Consider the following 26,426-nt stretch of genomic DNA (forward strand, 5'->3'; position numbering starts at 1 on the left):
AACACAGTTTAGCTAAGCATCAGGACCTTGCAATCTTGTCCGGATAATCCGAAAATCAGATATTTTGCAGCAGAGAGCGGCGCGAGCTGGGCGGAAGTGAAGTCGGAGTGCAAAGCCGGTCAGGAAGGTAAGTGATTGTTATTTAAGAACTTATCTCGACGCCAACGGTCTTTTTGCAGCAGAGAGCGGTGGGAGCTGGACGCAAGTGAAGTTGGAGCGCAAAGCCAGTCGGGAAGGTAAGTAATTGTTATTTGAGTGGAGAAGGAACCTGAGACACGACAAGTGTAGTGTCTCCCACCCTCCTCTAACCTAAAAAAAAGGTAAGCTACTTGGTGCTCTTGTTTTGGAGACTAAGTGCAGAGTTATGGCAGTGTAGGCAGTGGAATATCCCTCCTGCAGGATGTTTGAGGTAGGGGTGACCACCGATGCTCCTGCTGACTTCATCTGCAGGAAGTGCAGCCAGCTCCAGCTCCTCACAGACCGCGTTAGGGAACTGGAACTGGAGTTGGATGAACTGAGGATTATTCGAGACACAGAGGGTGATAGATGGAAGCTACAAGGACATGGTTACGCCAGAGAACAGAGGTAGCTGGGTAACAGTTAGAGGTGGGAAGGGGAGAAAGCAGGCAGTGCAGGGATCCCCTGTGGTCATTCCCCTCAACAAGAAGTATACTGCTTTGGATACTGTTGGGTGGGACGGCCTAGCAGGGGTAAGCTGCAGTGACCGGGTCTCTGGCACAAGGTCCGGCTCTAAGACTCAGAAGGGAAAGGGGGAGAGGAGGAGAGCGCTAGTTATAGGAGACTCTATAGTTAGAGGGACAGACAGGTGGTTCTGTGGACATGGGCGAGACTCTCGGATGGTTTGTTGCCTCCCGGGTGCCAGGGTCTGAGACGTCTCGGACCGTGTCTTCAGAATCCTTAAGGGGGAGGGTGTGCAGCCAGAAGTCGTGGTGCACATTGGTACCAACGACATAGGGAGCAAGAGGGGTGGGAAGGTCATTCAGGAGCTCAGGGAGTTAGGCTGGGAGCTAAAAGCTAGGACGGACAGAGTTGTCATCTCTGGGTTGTTGCCGGTGCCACCTGACAGTGAGGCAACGAATAGGGAGAGAGTGCAGTTGAACAGGTGGCTGCAAGGATGGTGTAGGAGAGAGGGCTTCAGGTATTTGGACAATTGGACTGCATTCTGGGGAAGGTGGGACCTGTACAAGCAGGACGGGTTGCACCTGAACCAGAAGGGCACCAATATCCTGGGAGGTAGGTTTGCTAGCACTCTTCGGGGGGGTTTAAACTAATTTGGCAGGGGGATGGGATCCGAACTTGTAGTCCAACAAGTAGGCTAGCTGTTTTTCAGGATGTCCAAGAAAGTAGGGAGGCTGTGGAGAAAGTAGTACTGACAGGGAATACTTGCGGACACAGATGGGTTCAAGTATGTATACTTCAACGCAAGGAGTATCAGAAATAAGGTGGGTGAACTTAAGGCGTGGATTGGTACTTGGGACTACGATGTTGTGGCCATCACGGAAACATGGATAGAAGAGGGACAGGAATGGTTTTTGGAGGTTCCTGGTTACAGGTGTTTCAGTAAGATTAGGGAGCGTGGTAAAAAAGGACGGGGTGTGGCGTTGCTAATTAGAAATGGTATAATGGCAGCAGAAAGGTAGTTCGAGGGGGATCTGCCTTTGGAGGTAGTATGGGCTGAAGTCAGAAATAGGAAAGGAGCAGTCACCTTGTTGGGTGTTTACTATAGGCCCCCCAATAGCAGCAGAGATGTGGAGAAACAGATTGGGGAAACAGATTTTGGAAAGGTGCAGAAGCCACAGGGTAGTAGTCATGGGTGATTTCAACTTCCCAAATATTGATTGGAAGCTCTTTAGATCAAGTAGATTGGACGGGGCGGTGTTTGTGCAGTGTGTCCAGGAAGGCTTTCTAACTCAGTATGTAGATTGTCCGACCAGAGGGGAGGCCATATTGGATTTGGTACTCGGTAACGAACCAGGACAAGTTATGGGCTTGTTAGTGGGTGATGGTGATGGTGATCACAATTCTGTGACTTTCACCTTGGTTATGGAGAGAGATAGGTGCGTGCAATAAAGTAGATTTTACAATTGGGGCGGGGGAAGGGTAAATATGATGCTGCAAGACAGGATCTGAGGAGCATAAGTTGGGAGCATAGGCTGTCAGGGAAGGATGTCATTGAAATGTGGAACTTTTTCAAGGAACAGCTATGACATGTCCTTGATATGTATGTACCTGTCAGGCAGGAAAGAGATGGTCGTGTGAGGGAACCTTGGTTGACAAGGGAGGTTGAATATCCAGTAAAGAGGAAGAAGGAGGCTTACATAAAGCTGAGGAAACAAGGTTCAGACAGAGCGTTGGAGGGATACAGGATAGCCAGGAGGGAGCTGAAGAAAGGGATCAGGAGAGCTAAGAGAGGGCATGAAAAATCTTTGGTGGATAGGATCAAGGATAACCCCAAGGTATTTTATGCGTATGTGAGAAACATAAGAATGACGAGAACGAGGGTAGGTCCGATCAAGGACAGTAGTGGGAGACTGTGTATTGAGTCGGAAGAGATAGGAGAGGTCTTGAATGAGTACTTTTCTTCAGTATTTACAAATGAGAGGGACCGTATTGTTGAAGAGGAGAATATGAAACGGACTGGTAAGCTAGAGGAGATACTTGTTAGGAAGGAAGATGTGTTGGGCATTTGGAAAAACTTGAAGATAGACGAGTCCCCCACGAACTGACGGGATATATCCTAGGATTATGTGGGAAGCAAGAGAGGAAATTGCAGAGCCGTTGGCAATGTCTTTTCGTCTTCACTGTCAACAGGGGTGGTATCAGGGGACTGGAGAATGGCGGATGTTGTGCCCCTGTTCAAAAAAGGGAATAGGGATAACCCCGGGAATTACAGGCCAGTTAGTCTTACTTCGGTGGTAGACAAAGTAATGGAAAGGATACTGAGGGATAGGATTTGAGTATCTGGAAAGACACTGCTTGATTAGGGACAGCCAGCACGGATTTGAGGGGGGTAGGTCTTGCTTTACAAGTCTTATTGAATTCTTTGAGGAGGTGACCAAGCATGTGGATGAGGGAAGAGCAGTGGATGTAGTGTACATGGATTTTAGTAAGGCATTTGATAAGGTTCCCCATGGTAGGCTTATGCGGAAAGTCAGGAGGCATGGGATAGTGGGAAATTTGGCCAGTTGGATAGAGAACTGGCAAACCGGTCGAAGTCAGAGAGTGGTGGTAGATGGTAAATATTCAGCCTGGCGCACAGTTACAAGTGGAGTTCTGCAGGGATCAGTTCTGGGTCCTCTGCTGTTTGTAATTTTTATTAATGACTTGGAAGAGGGAGTCGAAGGGTGGGTCAGTAAATTTGCAGACGATACGAAGATTGGTGGAGTTGTGGATAGTGAGGAGGGCTGTTGTCGGCTGCAAAGCGACTTAGATATGATGCAGAGCTGGGCTGAGGAGTGGCAGATGGAGTTCAACCCTGTCAAGTGTGAGGTTGTCCATTTTGAAAGGACAAATAAGAATGCGGAATACAGGGTTAACGGTAGGGTTCTTCGTAAGGTGGAAGAGCAGAGGGATCTTGGGGTCTATGTTCATAGCTCTTTGAAAGTTGCCACTCAGGTGGATAGAGCTTGTAAGAAGGCCTATGGTGTATTAGCGTTCATTAGCAGAGGGATTGAATTCAAGAGTCGTGAGGTGATGTTGCAGCTGTACAGGACCTTGGTAAGGCCACATTTGGAGTACTGTGTGCAGTTCTGGTCGCCTCACTTTAGGAAAGATGTGGAAGCTTTGGAGAGGGTGCAAAGGAGATTTACCAGGATGTTGCCTGGAAGGGAGAATAGGTTGTACGAGGATAGGCCTTTTCTCATTGGAACGGCGAAGGATGAGGGGTGACTTGATAGAGGTTTATAAGATGATCAGGGGAATAGATAGAGTAGACAGAGACTTTTTCCCCGGGTACAACAGAGTGTTACAAGGGGACATAAATTTAAGGTGAAGGGTGGAAGGTATAGGGGGGATGTCAGGGGTAGGTTCTTTACCTAGAGAGTGGTGGGGGCATGGAATGCGCTGCCGGTGGGAGTGGCAGAGTCAGAATCATTGGTGACCTTTAAACGGCAATTGGATAGGTACATGGATAGGTGCTTAAGCTAGGACAAATGTTCGGCACAACATCGTGGGCCGAAGGACATGTTCTGTACTGTATTGTTCTCTGTTCTATAATCGAATGCCAGATAATTGAGGTTCCACTGTAGCAACAAAGTGGTGATGTTTAGAGGCTAATTTAGAGGCTTTAATTAATTATGTGGAGACAGAAGTACAAATCTCTACATGATTGCTGGAAAATTTAAACGTAATGAACAAAATCTGGAATAAACGGCTCTCATCATTAAGCATGTCTGTGAAAGTGCTGTATTTTCCTAAAAATACATTTGGCTCACCACCGTGCTTTAGGGAAAGAAATCTGCCATCCTTATCCAATGTAGTTTTACAGTTAACTCCAGACCTACAGCAATGTGGCTGGTTTTGAACTATTCTCTCTAAAGGCTTAAGGAGTCATTCTGCTTTGTTCATGAAAATGGCTCACGACCACCACCACCACCTTCTCAATGGTAATAGAAATGGACAGCAAATTCAGACCTTACCAGAGACACATGTGAATGAGCAAGAAAAAACACAGATCCATTAAAACAGATCAAAGCATGTCAGGCTGATTCAGAAACATAATGCTAAATGCCAGAGATGGGGCATTGCTCAGTTATTCTTATTGTGCTTGGAAATTAATCAAGGCAAAGAAAAGGATTCAAGGACTAAAGCTGACATTACAGAGTGAAAGAAAGAAGCTGCAGGCATTTTTCTTTTCCAATGATAGCAGTTCTTAAAGCCAGTTGCACTCACTTTGTGTTTTTCTTCATTTGATAGATTAGATTACTTACAGTGTGGAAACAGGCCCTTCGGCCCAACAAGTCCACACCGACCTGCTGAAGTGCAACCCACCCATACCCCTACATTTACCCCTTTCACCTAACACTACGGGCAATTTAACATGGCCAATTCACCTGACCCGCACATCTTTGTGACTGTGGGAGGAAACCGGAGCACCAGGAGGAAACCCACGCAGACACGGGGACACGGTTGACGCAGACACGGGGAGAATGTGCAAACTCCACACAGTCAGTCGCCTGAGTCGGGAATTGAACCCGGGTCTCTGGCGCTGTGAGGCAGCAGTGCTAACCACTGTGCCACCGTGCCGCCCTCAGGGAGGGACATCTACTATATTAAATATGATTCCAGGTCCAAAACATGAATCTCAACTACCCTCTGAAGTGGCCTAGTTAAGTAACTCAGTTGCACAGCTATTAAGGATGCGCAACAAATGCTGGCATTATGCTGTTATTAAAATAAACTAGAGTTCCGGTTTAATTCCGTGGTCACTATTCAGTCAACGTAAACATAAAGGCAATTAATGAAAATCTTGAATTTAGGGCAGGAAATGAAACAAGACCAACCATTCAGTACATCATCCAAGTAACTCTTAAAACCTATCTCAAAACTTTAAAGCAAAAAGGTGCAGTAGGTTAATAATAATCTGCTCACCTTTAGACTTGGGACCTAACACAGAAAAATAAGCCACTATAGAAAATGGAAAAGCTGGACATAAAAGCTTCTCTCTACTTGGAGGCAGGATGTGCCTGACTTGGGAGTAGTTAGTTCTCATACTATGTGTGAAGAGTCAACATGCTACATAATGAAGTACATATCAACAGAATTGAAATGCAAATTTTGTAAGGCGTTAAAAAGCACTTAAGTTAGAACACAATGCCAAGCAGCAGTAGAAGCAAGTGGAAAATAGCATTGAACAATCCAGATCTAAAGCCCTGTGCCATTGTGAATAACAATGAACAATTAATTGGAAAAGTCAACCAAACAAATATCCATCTTCAATAATGGGGGATCCCAGCATGTCGGTGGAATAGACATGGCTGAAGCAACTAGAAACACTCTCCAGCAGAAGTGCTGAGTGGATGATCTATCTCAGCCTCTTCCTGAGGTCCACAGTATCACCGAGGTCAGTCTTCAACCAACTGGATTCACTCCATGGGATATCAAGGTACAAGTTAGGACCATTTAACTGGGACTCCAACCACCATCAGTGCACTGTGGCAACTGAAAGTACCAGCTACAGAATTCACTGTACAAACAAACCAAGCTTATTGCCACAGCATCTTCCAAACTTGCAACCTTCATTATTTACAGAAAAAGGGCAACAGATGCATAGGAACACTAATTCTGCTAGTTCCCCTTTTAGACATGCACCGTTCTAACACAGAACTCTTATCATTCCTTTACTCTCACTCGGTGAAAACCGAGAATACTGTTCCAAACAATAGAGTGGATGTACCAACATAAGCTGGACTGCAACGTTTCAAAATTAGAATTTTTAGAATTAGAATTAAGACTCCCGACACTGTGGAAACAGGCCCTTTGGACCTACAAGTCCACATCAACCCCCTCAAAGAGTAACCCACCCAGATCCATCCCCCTATCCTACATTTGTCCCTGACTAATGTACCTAACCTACACACTCCTTATGGGCAAGTTAGCTTGATCAACTGCACATCTTTGGACTGTGGGAGGAAACCGGAGCACCCGGAGGAAACCCACGCAGACGGGGGAGAACGTGCAAAATCCACACAGACAGTTTCTCGAGGCTGGAATTGAACCCGGGTCCCTAGCACTGTGAGGCAGCAGCGCTAACCACTGAGCAACCATGCCACTCACCACTACTTTCACAAGGACAATATTTTTTTTTAAATTATGATACCGTTGAAATGTTTTACTCATTATATTTAGCTAGAAACTGATGAGTGAATCTATTGCCCCATCAAGGACATATCTCTACATTAAAATAGCATAACATTTATTTCCAGCGCTCCAAAACTCTTCAAAGGAATTACATGAATTACTCGAGTAATCTTTTGACCGAGTGCAATATGCTGCTTGGGTTTCCACTTAGCCATTAAATTTTGGGTGCTTTTAACTATAGACATTTTCCTGCCAATCTACATTGAACATCCATGTTTACAATCTTGCAATGAGCTAAACAGTGATTAACTCGGTTAGATTTTGCACTTTTCTGGTCCATACTCAAACAGCGACATCAACAGCAAATGAGTGCAGCTGAGATGGAGTACAAACTTCTGGAGTTTGGATGGTGGGGAGTTAGGTGATGGGGAAGATGGTGTTTATTTATTTGTCTGCATTTGCTTTGCCCTTCCATTGTAAAGGGAACAGATAGATGTTTCCCTCCAGGATGGTATGATGCCTTGCAGGTGCTATGTCCCAGTGTCTCCACAGAATATTCTGTAGGGGGAGTGTGAATTGTCATTGCACATATAAATAGCAAAAACAAAGATAATAAAAGGGATGAGGTCATGAAAGCAGAATACTGGGAATGAGGAAACAAATTAAAAAGTATGGTCTCAAAAGGCAGTGATCTCAGATTGCTAACAGTGCCACACTAGTCAGAGCGGAAATAGCAGGATATATCAGATTAATATGTAGCTGGGGAAATGGTGCAAAGGGAAGGGTTTCAGATTCCTGAGACACTGGTTCTGGGGAGGCAGGAATAGTACAAACTGAACAGGTTACATCTGGGCAAGACCAGGCCTGATGTCCTTGGGGAGCATTTTGGGAGAGTGGAAACTAAACTGGCAGGAGTATGGGAACCTAAACAGAGAAACACAGGCAAAAACAAAAGGCATAATTGGAAATAAGAGAAGTTCTTGGCATAAAATTCAAATCATAGTGCTAAATAATGTGAACAGGACTAAAAATGTTAAGATAGCAATACTTAAGGTTCTGTCTTAGCACATGCAGCACTCACAACAAAATGGATGAATTAGTTGATTGCAAATAGATATAAAATGGATGGGATATAGTTGGGATTAGGGAAAACGTGGCGACAGGGATGGAAACTGAATAGCCAAGAATAGTCAGATTTGAGGACAAAGAGGAAAGGAGTTGAGGTAGCATTGCTGGTTAATGAGGACTTCAGTGCAATAATAAGGAAAGATACTAGCTCTAGATGAGATGGAATTTGTATGCATAGATGTCATAATTAAATATCAAGGGGCAGAAAACAATAAAATAGCTCTGTATGGACCCCAAAATTGCAATGGCAATGTTTTGGAAAGCACAAAACATCAAATCTGAGCCACAAGCAATAAAAGGTACAGCTGTAATTATGGGTGACTTCAAGCTCCACATAGATTTGGGCAAATCAAATCAATAACAATGGCATATAGTAAGCAAGTCTGGAGTGTATAAGAGATGGCTTTCTAGATGAACATATTGGGGGATAAACTTGCTTCCTATATGCCATTGTTATTGATTTGATTTGCCCAATCTATGTGGAGCTTGAAGTCACCCATAATTACAGCTGTACTTTCTTTTGCTTGTGGCTCAGATTTGATGTTTTGTGCTTTCCAAAACATTGCCATTGCAGTTTTGGGGTCCATACAGAGCTATACTATTGTTTTCTGCCCCTTGATGTTTACTTATGACATCTATGCATACAAATTCCACCTCATCTAGAGTTAGTATCTTTCCTTATTATTACACTAAAGTCCTCTTTAACCAGCAATGCTACCCCAACTCCTTTCCTCTGTGTCCTAAAATCTGACTACTTTAGACTTCCTAGACTGGGTACTGTGTAATGGAAAAAGAATAATTGACAATCTAACTTTGTGAGGTCCCTTGGCGAAGAGTGACTATAATATGATGCAATTCCTCAATAAAGATGGAGAGTGACAGAGTTGATTTTGAAACTAGGGTCCTGAACCTAAAAAGAGGAAATGATGATGGTATGACATGTGAGCTGATTCTAGGGAATTGGGAAGTGTTACTTAAAAGGGATAATTTTGGACAGGCAATGGCAAGCGTTTTAAGAATGCATGGATGAATTGAAACAATTTTTCATTCCTGTCTGGCACAAAAACAAAAGGCATTAGGAAAGTGGGCCAGCAATGGCTAATGAAGGAAATAGAGATCAGATCCAAGGGAGCGGCATACAAATTAACCAGAAGAAGCAGACTTGAAGATTGGGAGTAATTTAGATTTCAGCAAAGGAGGACAAAGGGATTGATTAAGAGAGGGAAAATACAGTAGGAGAGAAAGATTGTGGGGAACATACTTCGAGGTTTGTGAAGAGAAACAGATTGGTGAGGACAAGCATTGGCCCCCTTACAAACAGTAATAGGGGAAGTTATGAAAGGAAAATAAAGAGAAAAGTTAATTGAATGCATATCTTGGTCCTGTTTTCACAAATGAGAACACAAATAACACTCCAAAAATATTGGGTAACACATGGTCAAGTGAGGGAGAAGAACTGAAGGACATGAATATTAGTAGGGAAATGATGTTGGGCAAATTGATGGGATTAAAGGTCAGCAAATCCCCAGCGCCAACAATCTACATTCCAAAGTACTTAAGGAAGTGGTCCTAAAATACTAGACACATTCATGATCAGCTTCCAAGATAGCAGAGACACTGAAAGGGTTCCTCTGGATTGAAAGGTAGCTAACCCCACTATTCACAAAAAGAGTTAGAGAGGTAACAGGGAATTATAGAGCCTGACATCAATAGAAGGGAAAACACTAGGTTTCATTACAAAAGATGAAACAACAGAGTCTATTGCTTAACAGCCAAGCTTTCAACAATGTGAAAAACAGTGACAAGATCAGACAGAGTCAGTATGGATTAATGAAATGGAAATCATTCTTAACAAATCTATTGGAATTTTGAGAGAATGTCCTGCCTAGAATTGATTGGGGGAATCGGTTACATGCAATTTATTTACACTTCCAGAAGGCATTTGATAAGGTCCCAAATAAGAGATCAGAATGTTAAATTAAAGCATATAGGATCGGGGTAGTGTATTGACTTGGGGGAGAACTGGCTGGCAGACAGGAAACAAAGTCTAGGGAAAAAAAAAATCATTTCCTGAGTGGCAGCCAGTGACCAGTGGGGTACCTCAGGGATTAGTGTGAGGGCCTCAGCTAGTTACAACATATATTAATAATTAAGATCAAGGAACTAAATGTTGCATCTCCAAGTTTACAGGCAACATCAAACTGAGTGGGTGAGCTGTGAGGAGGATGCAGAGATGTTTCAGTGTAATTTTGACGAGTTGAGTGAGTGGGCAAATGCATGGCAAGTGAAGTATAATATGGACAAATGTAAAATTATCTACTTTGGGAATAAAATCAGGAAGGAAGATTAGGATCTGAATAGTGATCGATTGGGAAAGAGGGAGGTGCATTAAGACTTGGGTGTCCGGGGAGAAAGTGAATATTATAGATGCTGGAGAGTCCGAGTCGAGTCGAACAGGGTGGTGCTGGAGAAGCAAAGCAGGTCAGGCAGCTGCCTGAACCTGCTGTGCTTTTCCAGCGCCACACTTGTCCTGATACATTAGTCACAGAAAGCAAGCATGTAGGTTCAACAGGTGGTTAGGGCAGCAAATGGTATGATAGCTTTCATAGTGAAAGAATTTGAGTACAGGCAAGAATTCAAGTAAGGGCCTTGGTGAGACCACACCTGGGATTAGTGTGCTATGCTGATGTCCTTATTGAAGGAAGGATATTCTGGCTATGGAGAGAGTGTAACTGAGATTTACCAGACTGATTTCTGGATGACAGAACTGACAGAAGAAGAAAAACAGGATCTGTTAGAACCATATTCACTGGAGTTAAGAAGAATGTGGGTGGACTCTCACAGAAACCTTTAAAATTCTAACAGGACTACAGAGGGTAAACATTGGAAGAATATTCCTAATGACTGGGGAGGCCAGATTAGGAATCACAGTCCAAAGGATAGGGAATTTAGCACGGAGATGAGGAGAAATTTCTTTACCAAGAATGGTGAGCAAGTGGAATTTCGACTGCAGAAAGCAGTTAGGCCAAAACATTAAAATGTTTTCCAGAAGGAGTTCGAAATTGTATTTCGGGCTAAAGGAATCAAACGGTTTGAGGTGATGGCAGGAACAGGGTACTGAGTTGGATGATCAGTCTTGGTCATATTGAATGAGAGAGCAACTTGAAAAGCCCAAATATCCTACTCCTGCTCCAATTTCCTTCGACTGCAGGAATTGTAGAAGTTACAAGCCTATCAGACGCAAACAGCTGCAATAGCAAATAAAGATTGTGGAATTGCAAATTCTGCTGCCAAGCACCACTGAAATATTTCCTCCCAGACAGTTCTCTTCATGAGGCTACCAGTGAACAACTCAGAACTCCATAAACAGATGGTAACCAAAGATGGAGAAGTAATTAGGTTTTTAAAAACTGCTAATGATGATTTGAAATGAACTAATAAAAGATGAAATTTAGATGAAAGGAATGAAATAACAAACTGATATTAAATACTGAAATGCTCTTACTTTGGCAACATCTTCAGCTGATTTTCTCGTAGCTCTAATATTTGCAATTTGGTCAATCTGAAAAATAAGATAGAAAACAATCAAACATACAAGTAGTATAGCTCTTATTAATGAACAACATTCAGTTAGGTCGCACCTTTTCCATACAATTTCTCCAAAGCCCTTCAGAAACAAGGGATTGCAAGCTCAATGGCCTTTACAAATTCAGAGTAGCACAAGACACTGGAACACATGCAGTAGAAAAGGAGAGCCCCTAGAGATGGAGTTGTTAGGGTTTGTCGTAGAATTTCAAACTTTCTGTTGTGGAAGATGACAAAGGCAAAATACATTTGGGCAAATTGAAATCAAAGAGATGGAGAATCAAAGACTTGTCAGAAAGCACTGGAATAGTTTAAATGGTGGTGATGAAGGCAGGTAGAACAGTGATAGTGGGGATGCAGGAAGAGCAGCATGGACAGAAGTAGGAGAAAAGCCAATCAAAGCATAAAAGTGAAAGTTATGTGTTCTTGACAACAGACAGGATGTGATGTGTCATTTAATGCTCCTTCTGGAGTTTCAACAGATAATAAGATTGAAAGTAGCTGTTCTGCATGAGCAAACGATCAGAGAAGTCAAGAGGCAGTGAACAGCACTTTTAGTTGAAGCCAAATGATGTGCCTTTGTCCTTCACAATTTTAAACTAAAAGCTGCAATACGGGAGGGAGAACAGACATGGGATGCACACGTTCTGTTCAGACGGAGAAAAACATGCAAAAGGCAACAGCACAAAACTAGGTGGCGCAACAAGTACAGTGTAATGTAAACCACATTGTGCAGCAAAGTGGGTGGTACAGAAAACTGGGATCATCAGAACGAAAGAGCTCATTCATCATGATTTCAGGCCAGCTGAAAGAATAAACTAAATTGAAGGAATTCAAACAGCAAGTTTCAGGGCAAATGGACACAGTTCAGAGGGAACATATTTGAAAGTTTGAATAAACATAATTGAGGCCTTAAAAAGAGGAGTGTTGTTAGGTCGGAGGGCAAATGGGTCAAACTTGTTTTATTTTGAGGAGGGAGGTTGGGGGGATGGAAAGTGAAGATGTGATCCTGGCAGTTTTGAAAGTGATGGGATTGATGCGAACTAGCAAATAGAATATATTGCATCATTCAAAATTCATATTCCAACCAAATCTAAGTTTTAAGGATGTGGCGGGCAGAGAAAAAGGATGAAATGTTGAGTTCATACTTCTGGTTGACGGCAGTTGTGAAAAGAATTTTAAGGAATATGTTTTTGGAACAAGAAAGATGTTCCTGTCACTGAAGATGTTCAGCATTGGCAGGTTGCAAGGTACAGATCCAGTTCACTGTGAAATAAGGACAACAACAAAAAAAAAAGGGGGGGGGGGGGAAAACAGTCAAATTGAAAACAGTTGAGTGGGGAGGGTATACTGTGAACAGGAGGAGCATATCACCAAAGAGACGAGATTGCAAAATTATTGTGTACGCTGAGTGGGAGATTTACTGGGTGAATAGTCATGAGCGCCTCATTTTCGGTGTCTGAAATGAGGCAATCTCTGGGGTAAAGCACCACTTGCATAAATGATAAACATGTTGCTGCAATATCACCATTAATGGACATATGGGAACGTCAGACAAAAGACTGCCAACTGTTCCACGTAGCCTCCTCTGTATGCTTCACAAAGTAGACTCCTTGCCCGAGGTGCTAGATGAAGCAGTAGTGAAGTGATAGCATCATTGGAGTAGTAATCCAAAAGCCCAAACTAATACTCAAAAGATGCACTTCAAAGTCCACCATGGAATTTAAACTCAATTAATACATCTGGGAATTAGAGGCCCATCTGTTTTACTATTCTTCTTTTGAGAAATAAATCTGTCATTACTGCTTAGTGATCCCAACATACAACTCCAGACCCACAGCAATGCAACAGTCTCTCCACTGTCCCCTGAAACAGTCCAACAAGCCATTCTGTTCAATGGCAATTAAAGACAGGCAACAAATGCAGGCTTTATCACAACAACCAAATCTCATGAAAGAATAAAGAGAAACAATGTCATGTAGACTCCTGAGAAATGCATCCTGATCAAAAGCACAGACTGATTGGGGCAGGGGGGGCGTAATTCTGAAAACAGAGCAAAGAAAATAGATCCCAACTATTTGCATATGATTTCACAGAATATAATCTAGAATAGCAATAGCCTTGTCAAAACATGAAGATTTCAATGTAAGGATATACACTAGGAGTTTAATACAACTCTGGGAGAGGTTTACAACATCTTCAGTTGTCACTAGAAACAATGTATCAATTGTAACAGTAAATATCTGATAGCTCACTATCCAATGGCCACAAGATTGAAACCTATATTGAAAGCAATGAAGTGCAAGCAATGTAGAAAAATTGACTATTTTGAGATTTAATAATAAATATACTACTTTCACACCCATTTCCCACTTACATGGAGGGGAGGTCCAGCTTTTTCAAATGAGGTAGGACAACAGATAAGTTTATTATAGATAATCAACAACTCATTCTAACAAACGAGGAGGATCAGGGACAAATAATAGTCAAGCCAAAGAATGATATTCATACTGTTAAATAAACAAGTTTCCTTGATAAATAAGTTGCCATGCGATAAAAGATAATAAAATTGTGCATTTTTATGACATAAGCATTAATATACTGAAGAAGCATGGATTAACTATTATCAACGCCACAAAGGCAAGTATAAACTCTGCAAACAACCTCTTAAACTTTCTATTTTTAGCACCTTTACAGTCGAGACTAAATGTCACATCTGCGTACTACTGTAAATATCAGGTCACTGAGCTAGCTCTTTCTTAGGACACGTACTCTGATAAGAGTTACAAAATTGTTTACTTGTACTGAACCCTTACAGAGTTATCATAGCTATTATTAACATCTCAAAGTGGAATATGCTTTATCAGACAGCATAGTGTTGAATTAAACAATGTAACTACACCAGACAGATGAAAAGTCATAAGATAATTTTGCCAGACAAGTGACAAGTCTTTATCCTATTTTACTGATATGAAGCTGTTTTGGGGAGGGGGAAGAAGAGATCACACAGAACAACTTAGAGACCATTTTATGCAAAACAATCTTGTCACAGCCTGAGTTGTACATTTTTACTCCTATGGCACACTGTCCCTTTAACCAACCTGTTTTCACGCAGCATACCAAAATCATAATCACGATACTCTGACTATTGTATTTTGTTAAACAAAAAACAAACTTGGAATAAAATGTTGGTGTCAATAAGTGACCATGTGGTTCTCATGAAAACCTATTGGTCCTAGCAGTCCAAACTGGTATTTGGCTGACCAGTTATCTACACTCTAATATGAACTAGCTGGTAACAGAGTTGCAGCAAACTGTTGCTGTAAAGAACAAGAATAAAAACAAGGGGACTCCTGAGCTGTGATCTACATATCCCATCAGCCAGAACAAAGGTCAATTCCTCCCCAGGATTTATAGATTGGTTCCAAAGTCTAGGAAATCTGTTGTGCACAATACTCATATTTTCAGAACTAGCCACACCCAAATTCCTCTCTCCCATTATCATTCCTCACTACAACAGAATTAAAAATTCAACAGCAGAGGGAGGATGAGGAATTAAAGGAAACTAGTGTTATTAAGAAGGATGTGTTGGGGAGAATTAGTGGAACTGAATGCTGACAAAACCCTGAGTTTCTATGGGCATAGTGGATATATTGGCCATCATCTTCTAAACATCTCCAGTTTCTGGAATGGTTCTTGCAGACTGAAAAGTAACAAATATCACACTATTATTTCCGGAAGAAGGGATGGAGAGAGAAAATGGGTCACGACAGACCTGATAGCCTTTCAGTAGGCAGGAAAATGGCAGAATTTATTATAAAGGATGTGAAAAATGGATACTTAAATAATAATCACCTGTCACGACATGGGGTAACCCCCCCCCCCCCCCCGCTAATTTAAACCTGTAACACAGAAAAGATTCACCCTGCGCAGTAACCTGTGAAAATTCGATAGCCAAGAACTATCCCAAAGGTCACTATTTAAAATTAAAATTAACAACTTTATTTCTTAAAGTATAACAGAATAATTACCCAATAACTATTTACAACTAGTTTCTCGAACTCATCCTTTACCTTCCCCTTCTACAATACTAGTCCAATAAAACCACCATGGTGACGTGCCTTCTTGAATCATTGTAGTCTATCTGGTGTAGATAATCCCACAATGCTGTTTGAAATGGAGTTCTAGGATTCTGACCCAGTGACATTGAAGAAGCAGCGATATATTTCTGGGTCAGGATGATGGATAGATTACAGTAATATACAGCTTGCGTCCCAGTGTGACTTCTACCCTTGCCCTTCTAGAGGGCAGTTTGCTGGGTATGGAAATGAGAACCAAATGTAATATTTCCAAGTTCATAGATGAGAGACAAAGCTAAGTGGGAATATACAGTTTTAACAGGACTCAGGTGGACAAAGTGACTTGGATTTGGAATACAATCTGAATAAGTTTGACATTATCCACTTTTGATAGGAGGAACAAATGTGCAGAACATTTCTGAAATGTGAAATAAGGCAGGGGAAATGGGGCCTGTGGTTTCTAGCAATTTGAAGAATGAAATGTGATCTCATCAAAACCTACAAAATACTTCAAGGGATACACAGGGTAAATACAATTAAAATGTCCTACCTATATGGAAGTCTATAACCAAGGGGCACAATTTCAGGATATCAGGGATGTAATGGAGGGCCCTAATGAGGTGAAATGGTTTCGGCAATGAATCTTTGGAATTCTCTACCCCAGATGGCTGAGAATGTTCAGTCATAGAGTTTTATGGTATGGAAACAGATCCATCAGTCCAACCAGTCCATGCCGAACATAATCCCAAACGAAATTAGTCTCACCTGCCTGCTCCTGGCCCATATCCCTCCAAACCTTTCTATACATGTATCCATCCAAATATCTTTTAAATGTTGTAATTGTGACCACATTCACCACTTCCTCAGGAAGTTCATTCCACATGGAAACCACTCTGTGTGCAAAAGATTTGCCCCGATGCTTTTTAAAAATCTCTCTCCTCTCATCTTAAAAATGTGCCCCTTAGTCTTGAAATCCCCTATCCTAGGGAAAAGATACCAACCATTAACACTATATATATTCCTCCCATGACGCTATAACATTCAATAAGGCCACCTCTAAACCTCCTATGCTCCAGTGAAAACAGACCCAGCCAATGTAGCCAATCATCACAACTCAAACCTTCCATACCCAGCAACATCCTGGTATGTAAAAACTAAAAGAACTGCCAATGCTGTAAATCAAAAGCAAAAACAGAAGTTGCTGGGAAAGCTCAGCAGGTCTGGCGGCATCTGTGAAGAGAAAACAAAGTTAACATTTCAGATCCGGTGACCCTCTGTCAGTTCTGGGGAAGGGTTGCTGGACCTGAAACGTTAACTTTGATTTCTCTTCACAGATGCTGCCAGACCTGCTGAGCTTTTCCGGCAACTTCGGTTTTCCTTATTGTCGTCATTTAACATTCTGGTGAATCTCTTTTGAATCCTCTTCAGTTTAATTATATCCTTCCTATAACTGGGTGACCACAACTAGATACAGTATTCCAGGACAGGCCTCTCCAAATCTATCTTCAAAAAGGACAAACCAATGAAGGCAAGCATGCTAAATGCCTTTTTAACCACATTGGCTATATGTGACACAAACTTCAAAAGAATGATGTACCTGATCCCCGAGGGTCCCTTTGTTCTACAACACTACCCAAGGCCCTATCATTAATTGCATAAGTCCTACCCTTTATTTATTGTACCAAAGTGCATTACCTCACATTTATCCAGATTGAACGCTATAGGCCATTTTTCTAACCATTGACCCATTGGATCAAGACCGCTTTGTAATCTAAGAAAACATTCGTCACTGACTACTATGCACCAATTTTGGGGTCATCCATCAAGTTACTTATCTTGCCTTTATATTCTCATCTAAATCATTTATATAAATGACAAACAAGCACAGTATGTCTAAAGTAGAGATCTACGGATTTCTAAATACCAGTAACAGTAAAGAATATGGATGTATTGTGGAGAAAGGTATTGAAGTGGATGCCATGATCATACTGAATGATGGAGCAGTCTCAACAGACTGAATGGACTACTCCTGCTATGTTCAAATACATGTGCACAAAGGTGAACCACGTGGGTATGCACACTTCTGACTGCCTGGCAACTTCTGGTGAGATGGCACTTCAATGTTGAGGCTTGAGAGTCGTCAAGAAGCACAGTCAGCTACTCACAAAGTGATTGGAAGTCATTTTGACATGATCTCTCATTGGTGGGGACAGAGGTTCAGTTGGAACTGAACACATATGCCCCCACACTCAAGCTGTAAATGAAAACTTCAGCCTCAGTAATCTTAATTTCACAGTGCCACCCAGTGCGGAGATTTCACAATATGATGTCATTCCATAAAATCATGGCTCATCTGTCCCAGGCCTCAACTCCCTGATTGTGCCAGCTCCTCAGAGCTTTCAGCTCCCCAGTATTTCCAAAATCTAACTCATCTACAAATACTTTCAACAACCTAAGCTTCAGAAATCTCCAGGATAGCGAATTTGAACATTCACTACTGTCAGACAAGAAATTCATATGCATTTCAATTTCAATAATAGTCTCCTCTTCTGATCTGTTAAAGGCATAGGGCCAGTGTACTTTTGTTGTAATTATGCAGATACACAGAATCAGAGAATTTTAAGCCAATTTTGCCCATCAATAAAATAAATTGATTCAAGGGATGGCATTTTCCAGGGTTTCTTGAGCTGATTTTATTTCCTTTAAAGTTCATACATGTCCTAGTTATGGAATTTGGTAACCTGGACCAAAGTGAAAATTAGTACAACTGCAGACAAAACATTCACGGTCATGCTCCAGAAGATCAGATCCAAGTGTAATCAAAAAAAGAGTCTCATTACCCATTTGAAAGATCAAAAAAGTCAAGCCAGAGGAATGTCACAACATCAGGCCTTCTCTTCAGGTCAAATTCCAAATTTAGTCTTAATCATCTTAAAATATTGTGCAATATTATGAGGTCACTTTATATTTAAGATGCCTGGGGGTCTTAAATTTTGATGAATTATGGAAAATCAATTTACTTCAGGTGTTTTTTTAAAAATTGATGTGGTTCAAATCTCAGTGAACGTTTGGAGCATTTTGTAAACAAGTCTTCTAGAAATCACATTGTAGTGGTTGTAATGAGGCCAGCCAGGTGGACTTCATGGAATACGAGTTCCCGATTGTACCAGGTTAAACTGCTCTGTTCAGGGAGTCCTGGCTGACAGATATAAACAGGAGTGTCAGGGGTTCTGTTCACTCCAGGAACCAGCTCTTGTGCTAGCTGGGTCAGTGTCATGTACTGTGCTCACGGAAATAAAAGGTGACTTGGTGACAGGATACCAGCCTCTGTGGAGTTATTTCAGTGGCATTGAAACAAAAGCGTGCTCCTGAAGAAATTCACTCAACAGTCATCTTTTGAATTGGGATAAGCATTTCTGGCATCATGCTTTTACTTGCTTGATCCTGAAGACTAGGCCCAGTATGTGGGAAGAATGCATTTTTTTTCCTGAGCAAATGACACTGGGGCAGATGAAAAGCAACAAGTAATTCTGCTGATGGTATGTGGGCCCATAGCTTTTTTGGTTATGAGAAGCCTAACTCTCTCTGAGGCACCAGATACTAAAACCTTTCATGAGTTGACAGATTTAGTTAGGGAATGCTACACACCAAACCTCCTAATTCTGAAGCGCTATCATTTTTAGTCAGTAATTTCAGAACCAGGAGAATCCAGATTGGGATTTTTGACTAGGTTAAGATGACAGAGGCATGTGACTTTGGTTTAATCCTTAGTGACTGCTGAGACCCCATTTGGTGTATGTGAATAGTGGTATAACCATGAAAAGCACCTACTAACTGAAGCCCAACTGGATTTCAAACAGGCACTACAACCAGCTTCTTAATTGGAAAATGCAGCAAAGTACAGCATATGACTTACAGGGTATTCCAATGGAAGTGGACACCCTTGGCAGCCCAACTGTGATTGGGGAACATCACTTGAGTGAAGGCAATTGCATAGCCTGACTCAGGACATATCCTGAACAGAGGGACTCTAGGTCAGCCAAGAGTAAAACCCTCAAAACAAAGCCAAGCCTGAGCCAAACAGGTAAAATTTTCAGTATCCAGGCTGGCAAACCATTGTAGTTGCTGCTGGTATGCAGACTCAAGACAGCAAAAGAATCCTACCAGATCCAAATGGAGTAGGAGATCTCAGGCTGTATCCTGGAGAGGGCCCACCCTGGAAAGTCCACCAATTTCTGGTTTAGAACACTAAAATTGCTCAGCAACATCCAACAGAACCAATCAAAATAAATGCCTGGTTAAATTCAGCAGTGGGCTCTAATTATAAGTGCATGCAATTGCAAGTTGGAACGCTGTCAAGGAGGTCAAGGATGCAAATGTGGAAGAGTCCATAACAATTTTGAATTTTTTGGACAAACCTGCACTCAACTGACAATACAGTCACAGAGTACAGCATGGAAACAGACCCTTCGGTCCAACCTGTCCATGCCGACCAGACATCTCAACTCAATCTAGTCCCACCTGCCAGCACACGGCCCGTATCCCTCCAAACCCTTCCTATTCATATACCCATCCAAATGTCTCTTAAATGTTGCAATTGTACCAGCATCCACCACATCCTCTGGCAGCTCATTCGATACACATACCACCCTCTGCATGAAAAGGTTGCCCCTTAGGTCTCTTTTATATCTTTCCCCTCTCACCCGAAACCTATGCCCTCTAGTTCTAGACTCCCTGACCCCAAGGAAAACACTTTTCCTATTTATCCTATCCATGCCCCTCATAATTTTGTAAACCTCTATAAGGTCACCCTTCAGCCTCTGACACTCCAGGGAGAACAGCCCCAGCCTGTTCAGCCTCTCCCTGTAGCTCAGATCCTCCAACCCTGGCAACATCCTTGTAAATGTTTTCTGAACCCTTTCAAGTTTCACAACATCTTTCCAATAGGAAGGAGACCAGAATTGCACGCAATATTCCAACAGTGGCCGAACCAATGTCCTGTACAGACCGCAACATGATCTCCCAACTCCTGTACTCAATACACTGACCAGTAAAGGAAAGCATATCAAACATCATCTTCACTATCCTATCTACCTGCAACTCTACTTTCAAGGAGCTATGAACCTGCACTCCAAGATCTTTTTGTTCAGCAACACTCCCAAAGACCTTACCATTAAGTGTATAAGTCCTGCTAAGATTTGCTTTCCCAATTGCAGCACCTCGCATTTATCTGAATTAAACTCCATCTGCCACTTCTCAGCCCACTGGCCCATCTGGTCAAGATCCTGTTGTAATCTGAGGTAACCCTCTTCGCTGTCCACTACACCTCCAATTTTGGTGTCATCTGCAAACTTACTAACTGTACCTCTTATGCTCGCATCCAAATCATTTATGTAAATGACAAAAAGTAGAGGGCCCAGCACCGATCCTTGTGGGACTCCACAGGTCACAGGCCTCCAGTCTGAAAAACAACCCTCCAACATCACCCTCTGTCTTCTACCTTTGAGCCAGTTCTGCATCCAAATGGCTAGTTCTCCCTATATTCCATGAGATCTAACCTTGCTAATCAGTCTCCCATGGGGAACTTCGTCGAACACCTTACTGAAATCCATATAAATCACATCTACCACTCTGCCCTCATCAATCTTCTTTGTTACTTCTTCAAAAAACTCAATCATGTTTGTGAGACATGATTTCCCACGCACAAAGTCATGATGACTATCCCGAATCAGTCCTTGCCTTTCCAAATACATGTGCATACTGTCCCTCAGGATTCCCTCCAACAACTTGCCCAACACGGAGGTCAGGCTTACCGGTCTATAGTTCCCTGGCTTGTCTTTACCACCCTTCTTAAACATTGGCACCACGTTTACCAACCTCCAGTCTCCCGGCACCCCACCTGTGACTATCGATGATACAAATATCTCAGCAAGAGGCCCAGCAATCACTTCTCTAGCTTCCCACAGAGTTCTCGGGTACACCTGATCAGGTCCTGGGGATTTATCCATCTTTAACCGTTTCAAGACATCCCGCACTTCCTCCTCTGTAATCTAGACATTTTACAAAATGTCACCATCTATTTCCCTACAGTCTATATCTTCCATATCCTTTTCCGCAGTAAACACTGATGCAAAATATTCATTTAGTATCTCCCCCATTTTCTGTGGCTCCACACAAAGGCTGCCTTGCTGATCTTTGAGGGGCCCTATTCTCTCCCTAGTTACCCTTTTGTCCTTAATATATTTGTAAAAACCCTTTGGATTCTCCTTAATTCTATTTGCCAAAGCTATCTAATGTCGCCGTTTTGCCCTCCTGATTTCCCTCTTAAGTATACTCCTACTTTCTTTATACTCGAAGGATTCACTCGATCTATCCTGTCTATACCTTACATATGCTTTCTTCTTTTTCTTAACCAAACCCTCAATTTCTTTAGTCATCCAGCATTCTTTATACCTACCAGCCTTCCCTTTCACCTTAACAGGAACATACTTTCTCTGGATTCTTGTTATCTCATTTCTGAAGGCTTCCCATTTTCCAGCTGTCCCTTTACCTGCGAACATCTGTCTCCAATCAGCTTTTGAAAGTTCTTGCCTAATACCGTCAAAATTGGCCTTTCTCCAATTTAGAACTTCAACTTTTACACCTGGTCTAACCCTTTCCATCACTATTTTAAAACGAATAGAATTATGGTCGCTGGCCCCAAAGTGCTCCCCCACTGACACCTCAGTCACCTGCCCTGCCTTATTTCCCAAGAGTAGGTCAAGTTTTGCATATTCTCTAGTAGGTACATCCACATACTGAATCAGAAAATTGTCTTGTACACACAAGAAATTCCTCGCCATCTAAACCTTTAAGGCTGTGGCAGTCCCAGTCGATGTTTGGAAAGTTAAAATCCCCGACCATAACTACCCTATTATTCTTACAGATAGCTGAGATCTCCTTACAAGTTTGTTTCTCAATTTCCCTCTGACTATTCGGGGGTCTATAATACAATCCCAATAAGGTGACCATTCCTTTCTTATTTCTCAGTTCCACCCAAATAACTTCCCTGGATGTATTTCCAGGAATATCCTCCCTCAGCACAGCTGTAATGCTATCCATTATCAAAAATGCCACTCCCCCTCCTCTCTTGCTTCCCTTTCTATCCTTCATGTAGCATTTGTATCCTGGGACATTAAACTGCCAATCCTGCCCATCCCTGAGCCATGTTTCCGTAATTGCTATGATATCCCAGTCCCATGTTCCTCACCATGCCCAGAGTTCATCTGCCTTCCCTGTTTGGACCCCTTGCATTGAAATAAATGCAGTTTAATTTATTTGTCCTACCTTGTCCCTGCCTGCCCTGACTGTGAATCGCTTCTGTTCTCAGCTGTACCAGTCTCAGATCGATCTCTTTCCTCACTATCTCCCTGGGTCCCACGCCCCCACCTTACAGTTTAAATCCTCCCAAGCAGGTCTAACAAATTTTCCTGCCAGTATATTAGTCCCCTTCCAATTTAGTTGCGATCCGTCCTTCTTGGACAGGTCACTTCTACCCCAAAAGAGATTCCAATGATCCAAAAATGTGAATCCTTCTCCCATACATCAGCTCCTCAGCCATGCATTCATCTGCTCTATCCTCCTATTCCTGCCCTCACTAGCTCGTAGCACTGGGAGTAATCCAGATATTACTACCCTCAAGGACCTCCTTTTTAAATTTCTACCGAACTCTCTGTAATCTCCCTTCAGAGTCTCAACCTTTTCCCTTCCAATGTCGTTGGTTCCAATGTGGACAATGACCTCCTGCTGGCCCCTCTCCCCCGTGAGAACATTCTGCACCCTCTCTGAGACATCCTTGATCCTGACACCAGGGAAACAACTCACCATTCTGTTTTTTTCTCTGCTGGCCACATAAACGTCTGTCTATACCTCGGACTACAGAATCCCCTAACACAATTGATCTCTTGGAAGCCGACGTACCCCTTCTTGAACGAAAGCCAGTCTCAATGCCAGATACTTGGCTGTTCATGCTACGTTCCCCTGAGAATCCATCACCCCCTACATTTTCCAAAACAGCATACCTGTTTGAAATGGGTATATCCACAAAAGACTCCTGCACTAGGTGCCAACCTCTCTCACCCTTCCTGGAGTTAACCCATCTATGTGACTGTATCAGAGATTTTCCCCCATTTCTATAACTGCCATCCATCACATACTATTGCTGTTGCAAATTCCTCATCGCTTCTATCTGTCTCTCCAACCGATCCACTCGATCTGATAGATTCGCATCCAACAGCATTTATGGCAGATATAATCTGCAGTAACCCTTAAACTCTGTTTAAACTCCCACATCTGACAAGTAGTACATATCACTGCAAAGGCCATTTTTGCTCCTTTACAATCTACAGACCCAGAAAATAACACTGTCTTATTCCTCTACAAACACTTCCCCAGGTTAAATTAAGAGCTATGGCTCATATTTAAAGTTTAATCAAGAGACTTATCTCCAAAAACATATCATCAAGAAAGAATCCACTGTACTCACTAATACAGCCTTTCTCTTGGACAGACTTAAAACAACGATTAACTTATCTGATTCTGTGTTGTGAACTTCGCCCAACAGTTCCTCCAAGATTAGTTGTGATACTCACGGTTTGTTAATTTTCCCAGATGCACTCCGATGTCCAGCGATACACGAATTCAAACAGCAAAGGCGGTAACTGTACAGGTTTTCTCTCTCTCTCTCCTGCACTGTCCTCACTATGTGCTTCCTTTGTCTGCTCTTCTCCCTTTTAAACTGTTGTTTTGACTTTTTTTTTCCCCAAAGTTCCAAAACAATGCAACAGCATATACAACACTAATTGCTGCTCCTGGAATTTGAGGAAATCACCTCCAACACCTAAAATACCTCAAAAAAAAAAAGGAGCAGCTCTTACAGACAGAAATTTTTCCTGTCCTCCATCTTGGATTACCCAGAATTCTTATCTGACTTTGAACAAAGAAAGATCCAGTCCTGGCAAAATTCTAACAGCTGGTGGTGATGGGGGAAAACAAAGGGCCACCACAACCACAAACTGAAACCTTACTGGACCCAGAGAGACCAGATTACAGTACAGGTTGACATGTTTTTTGGATAGTAAGTGTGATTGTCCTGAACAACGGTCACTGCCAGATACTGGTTGAACTCCACCAGGGCCATCCAGGGGTTTTCAAAATCAAGACGTTGGGAAAAAGTTATGCCTGGCAGCCAGGACTAGATGCAGAGAACCGATCTACCTCTTTAGACTAAGAAGAGGAGGGTTGTCGTGATTGTGGACCTCAGACTACCAGTTCCCTGATTGGAGCTGTTAGTCTGGCCCAAACAGGCAGTCCTGGCTGAAGATAAGTTCAGGAGTGTCAAAGGTTCTGTTAACTCAGAGCAGGCTCTGCAGGAGCAGGATCAGTGCCAAAGACCCTCCATGTGTAAATAAAGTGTGATTGGTGTTGGGATCGTGACCTCTGTGACCTATCAACATGACTGTTGATAATTGTTTGTTTTGCTATACACTCATGCTGGGGCTGTTTTGTAGAGTGACTAGCTTGGAGTAGTTCTTTTTTTATATTATTTAGTTGGTGGGATGTCTGCCTGCTCCAAGTCACTTGATTTGGCACAAAGTTTGAAAAAACAAAGTGCCAGCTGATATTTCTCATTTCTGAAAAGTACACCCTTTACATCAAATCAGGATCAAACCTATAATTTCTTTTGAAAGAGTGACTGAAAGAACAACTTGGGATTGAGGTTGGTTATGAAGCTGTATAAGAAATCAGAGACATCTGTGCATGACTCGTGACTCGATCACACATGTTAGCACATCAGGGCAACAGACTCTTTTTACCCGGAAGAATAACTTGCTGGCCGAAGTGTTTTTACTCAGAAAAGCATTCTCTGCAGATAAATCAAATTTCTCTCAACCTCTTTTCCTGAATGAGGTGTGTGTTATGGGAATATTTAGAGGGATAGATTACTGATGATGCATGTTAACTAATTACTGTCTCTTTATTGAATATTTTGTTTGGATAATAAACCAATAATTGCATTCATTAAGAAACCTCAATAATAGATCTTTTAGTTTAAAATCTGATACAGACAAGGCACTTAACTAGTCAGCTTGGTTACTGGAGAAAGTCTGAGGAGAAAGTGAGGTCTGCAGATGCTGGAGATCAGAGCTGAAAATGTGTTGCTGGAAAAGCGCAGCAGGACTGAAGAAAGTCCTTTTACTTTATACTATAACCTGTGGAGCAGTGAAACTGGAACTATGGTGCTCTCCTTTGGCCTCAGTCCTAATGGTAGTCTAAAGTTTTCACTTTACAGTGCATTGACAAAAATCTCTTGAGAAAGCCATACCTTAACCAAATTCAAAATCCATTTAGTAGGAAAACAAGGTCAAATGAAAATTTAATTCCAAGAGTTACGAACAGAGAGTTGTAGCAAGGATCTCCTCTTAAAGAGCAAAGAAAGAATGAAAGGTAATTAGAAGGAACAGTAAAAATAAAGCAAAGATAGCTGATTAAATTTCACGTCCCTGGTTGCGCATTGATAGTCATATTTGGCAAGCACAAGTGCACATTACTTTATTAAAATTCCTTTCAGTAATCATTTAAAAGCTCAAGTACTGAAACAGAGGAAGGGTGGCGATCAGCAGGTCAAGCAGTACCTACAAAGGTTAAAGTTTCAGATCAACAAGTTTTCAGTAGAATTGGATGATGATAAATATGTAATGGTCTTAAGTAAGCAATGTCGGAGGCAGAGGACAAAAGGTGTGGAGTGGAATTAAAATGGTAACTAATTGGAAGCTC

The 26,426-nt window shown here is 42.1% G+C and overlaps 1 protein-coding gene across 1 annotated transcript in view; it reads right to left on the reverse strand.

The window, feature by feature from the left end:
• The window catches only part of LOC122557914 (uncharacterized), a 116,703-nt gene that overhangs the window by 51,147 nt on the left and 39,130 nt on the right, over positions 1–26,426 (reverse strand). Inside the window, exon 6 of the mRNA XM_087994025.1 lies at positions 11,453–11,509. Within this exon, the coding sequence (XP_087850151.1) occupies positions 11,453–11,509 (57 nt within the window). The remainder of the gene's footprint in view (positions 1–11,452; positions 11,510–26,426) is intronic.

The sequence above is a fragment of the Chiloscyllium plagiosum genome, unplaced genomic scaffold, assembly GCF_037043375.1.
Source record: "Chiloscyllium plagiosum isolate Xiang-an unplaced genomic scaffold, Cpla_swu_hap1 HiC_scaffold_2, whole genome shotgun sequence".
Lineage (NCBI taxonomy): Eukaryota > Metazoa > Chordata > Chondrichthyes > Orectolobiformes > Hemiscylliidae > Chiloscyllium > Chiloscyllium plagiosum.